Genomic DNA, 3,904 nt, shown 5'->3' with positions numbered 1-3,904 from the left:
CAAAGGTTCTTGATGTCGATAAGGGAAGCTAGTCCTGCTGAAAGGACTAGTTCAAGTACGAGCAGATAGACGAGGTAAATCAGAGATGAATAGGTTAAAGAACTCCCCTCTACTAGGGTCGTCCTTATATAGTACATACATGCGCAGCCGCAGGAGGCTATGAAACTAATAAGTAAGTCAGACCGAGTCGTGTTAGTACTGTGCCCCAGTCCGTAGTCGCTGCGGAATCCTGTACCCAATAAATATAGTACAAAGCCTATGCAAGGCTATGAAGCACAGTCCTAGGCTATGAGAAACGAGGTAGTCCGTAGTCGAGAATACAAAGGAGTCGAGACACGTCTACAAGTCCATAGAATGTTCATCAACCGGCCGTATGAGTGGATGATGTGTATGTAGTTAAATAAAAAGGAAACTGAGACTGCACATCCGCGTCTCCTGCGGTATCAGACATGTCGAGCAGAAAAGAAGACGAAAATTATAGTCCATAACACTGACTCGGAGATGGTACTGCTGCCACTGCTGCATCTGCTTCTACTTCGACAACCTCGCTCCCACTCTCGCTCCCGCTCTCATCTCCGAGTCTATCTCCACAGTCGCCTATCCATGCTACTCAGTCCTCTGACACCTCGACGACACCATCCTCTCCGCTCTCTATGCCGAAATCCTCCAAGGCCAGATATTCCACTCAGTTGAACAAGACTTGGACGACTTCTTCACAGCCAGCATTGTCACCTCTGAAGATCCAGTCTCATGCCAACAAACAGGCCTATGAACGTCGAGAACGCGAATCCTTCCGACTAGTCATCTTCTACGCATCACACACTCCCCCGAAGATCATCATTATCGATGACTGTCGCGCATTTCCAAAGTTCTCCCTCGCAGAGCGTGCAGGCTATCTTCTTCTCGTGGGAATTTCTCCGTCTGATGCTACAGAGGTCTACGACTGTCGATACCGGTTCTGGACGGAAGTCTCTCTCGACACTGTCCTCTCCGTCAACTCGTCCCCATGCCTTATCATTCGCCGCAACTCAGACATCGTATGCGATAATCTCCACGGCTGGATCACGGATATTCAGGAGGCCGCTCGTTTGAGAAGTCCGGTGCTGTGGGATAATGTTGGAGCTGAACGGGCGAAGGTCTCTGCGTCATACAAGTCCGGTTCACATCGCACCAGCAAGAAGCGCAACCACACCGAGTTGGACGATCTTTCGGAGACAGAGGACAACATACTAAAGCGACTTCGTGGAGAACTCTCTACCCTACATATCCCCTCTGCGCTCGCCACCCATGCCTGAAATCAGCGAGTTATGTTCGAAGAGCCTTCCGATCATTATGGCCGACTCCGACTCACCTGAACTCTCACTCTCCCCTTTCACCCGCGAAGCGTCATTTGACATGGATCGTTATCGCTATCGCTCTATGTTCGATCCAACAACCCTGCCTCCACCTCCACCGCCACCTGCAATCACCAGCCAGACATTGAACTCTCCGTCTCTCCGACTCCTCTTTCCCCACTCTCACTCGAGACTCCACTCGCATTGCCCATTCTTCCGGCTCATGGAAAGACTGCGGCAGACGCAGTGTGGCCCAGTGACTGGTTCGTTATTGACGTTTCCAATGGACTTAAGGAGATGGACACGATGACTACCGGCACTTGCGGAATCCGATTCGAACAAGTCTTTGGTGTCCCGTTCCGCAGCTCACAGTATCATAAGATTCGTACACTCTGGATTGAGGGGTGCACTGATGTTCAACGTCAGGCTGGACGTGATGCAATGTATTCGGAGAGGGGGCTATGGTCTGCATGGCACAAGATGAATGTGGCGAAGGCGAGGAATGCGTTGAAGGAGAGACGGCGTTCAAGGCCTGTTCAAATGGTTGATTTGAGTTAGACTATCATTCCATTCCACTCTTTTGTATCCCTAGTTGTGTATGTCTCCTGATTTGTACTTTCCAATCGGATGAATATTGTCTTGTCTTCCATATGACAGCTCACAGCTCATGCCTCACGCGTGAGCTGCTCGCGGGCTACCACATTAAGGAATACGTCACACGGGCTACCACACCAGTCCTGGATTTTTTTCAAGCAGGAATGTGACCCCTTAGTCTCATATTACAGTCCCTCTTTCGTTGCGCATACGTTTCACAAAAGTTAGGCTCAATTTTCATTGAATTTTTGAGACCGAGGTCGCATGGGCGCGAGCAGCTCACGCGTGAGCTGCACTGCCGCATGGGCTACCACATTAAGAAATACATCACACGGGCTACCACACCAGTCCTGGATTTTTTTCAAGCAGGAATGTGACCCCTTAGTCTCATATTACAGTCCCTCATTTGTTGCGCATATGTTTCACAAAAGTTAGGCTTGATTTTCATCGAATTTTTGAGAAGAGGGTCGCATGGGTGCACTAGATTATGAGAAGTGTGTACTAGTATGTGTCTGTGCGAAGGTACAGGTACATCATGTAAAGTACAGCAGCCTTCCTTCTCCACTGGCATCCAATCTATGTACCAGAACAGTGTTACGCTTGATAATCACTTCATCAAGAAAATAGTTGTACTTTGTAGACCTCATTTCCCGAACAATAGCATTATATCCTCCGAACCATGCATTTGTTTGCTCACATGTGGACGAGTTGAAATACCAGCCATCACCAACTACAAGCTCTGGGTAATCAGCGGGATTACAGTAGAGTTGACAGTTGATATCCGACTCCTTGTGCTTGCACTTGAAGTGGAAGGTATCAACGGTGAGCCCGACATCCTGCCACCAGGGATCGTCCTGGACCTTCTTCAACGTCCTCGCAATACAAGCAGAATCATATATGAGATGATTGATCTTACGTGCACGTGGTCGAGTGTAGACATGCTTGACCATGTCCTACAGAGGAGATTAGTGAGCCATTGGAACGAGCAAAACGAGTCAAATTGGAAGATAGATAGAATAAGATAGACAGACCATGACACTGGATACACCCTCTGCACTTTTCAGCGTTGCACGCGCCACAATAACTCCACACAGTCGGACAAGAATTTCTTTGTTGTGGGTACGTTGCCTTGTGAACTGGGCTCGTATTTTCTTATTGCCTGTCTCCGACTTTCCTTCGCACCTCGCCGATGCTGATGCCATCTTCTCATCCAACTGTCCCGTAGAACTCTCCGGTGCTGTTGCATCGTACACCCGAACATCACCTGAGTCCAGCACCTCAAACCACTCATTCTCGTCCATGTCCAACAATGCCTCCGCCTCGTCCATATTGCTTGTGTCGATTCCCTTTGCCCGTGAACTGAGCTGTCGAAGCCGAAAGATGGACTTGCCACGCTCCAGATGAAGCCTCTCCATCTCGGAGTGCTTGAGATCGGAGCAGGTCATGGAATTCTTTGTCACTGGAGCAGTACAGCCAACGATAGCGCAGATTGAATGACGGTCATCGTGATGGTCACAGTACCGCTTCTTGTTGCGATTGCGAGGAAGTGGATTGAAGCAAGTCGGTTCAGCGCAGCAAGGATGCCCCATGGTAAGACCGTCGATTACTGCGACTTCGACCCTAGAACAAGTACCGTCATCGTTTTGATAAATCCGTGTACATTTGTCGCATGCGTGAGTAAGCTCTGGCTGTCCGTCATGAACGATTCGAGTATTGCGCTCTTGCATAGCGGCTTCGAAGCGCTCGGTTTGATCGCCACCGTGTGCACATCCGGAGCTGATTCTTCTCGAGAAAGCTCAGCGGGTTGAAGAATGTCGATGTGCCTTCGGAGACGAGTGCACACAGCGAGAAATGAAGTTACTTGGGTCAATGAAATTGACTGCAGCTCCGGGGAATGTTGCACATGAGATATCAAAATAGAGAGAAGCATGTTCGTGTATGTTATAGACAGTAAATAGGGGCTGGAGGAATGAGCG

General features: G+C 49.2%; 2 protein-coding genes across 2 annotated transcripts; one reads left to right on the top strand and one right to left on the bottom strand.

The window, feature by feature from the left end:
• Positions 1 to 653: 653 nt before the first annotated feature.
• On the top strand, positions 654 to 1,295 carry STEHIDRAFT_163382 (uncharacterized protein; the record flags this gene model as incomplete). Its single annotated transcript, XM_007311065.1, has 1 exon — positions 654 to 1,295. The coding sequence occupies one exon, from the start codon at positions 654 to 656 to the stop codon at positions 1,293 to 1,295; it is 642 nt and encodes a 213-aa protein (XP_007311127.1).
• Positions 1,296 to 2,461: 1,166 nt separating this feature from the next.
• Positions 2,462 to 3,691, bottom strand: STEHIDRAFT_69064 (uncharacterized protein; the record flags this gene model as incomplete). Its single annotated transcript, XM_007310999.1, has 2 exons — positions 2,462 to 2,881; positions 2,960 to 3,691. Coding segments are annotated over 2 exons (1,152 nt in total), but the record flags the coding sequence as incomplete, so codon positions are not given.
• Between the last annotated feature and the right edge of the window lie 213 nt (positions 3,692 to 3,904).

The sequence above is a fragment of the Stereum hirsutum genome, assembly GCF_000264905.1.
Source record: "Stereum hirsutum FP-91666 SS1 unplaced genomic scaffold STEHIscaffold_23, whole genome shotgun sequence".
Classification (NCBI taxonomy): Eukaryota; Fungi; Basidiomycota; class Agaricomycetes; order Russulales; family Stereaceae; genus Stereum; species Stereum hirsutum.
This window is presented reverse-complemented; position numbering and strand designations above follow the sequence as displayed.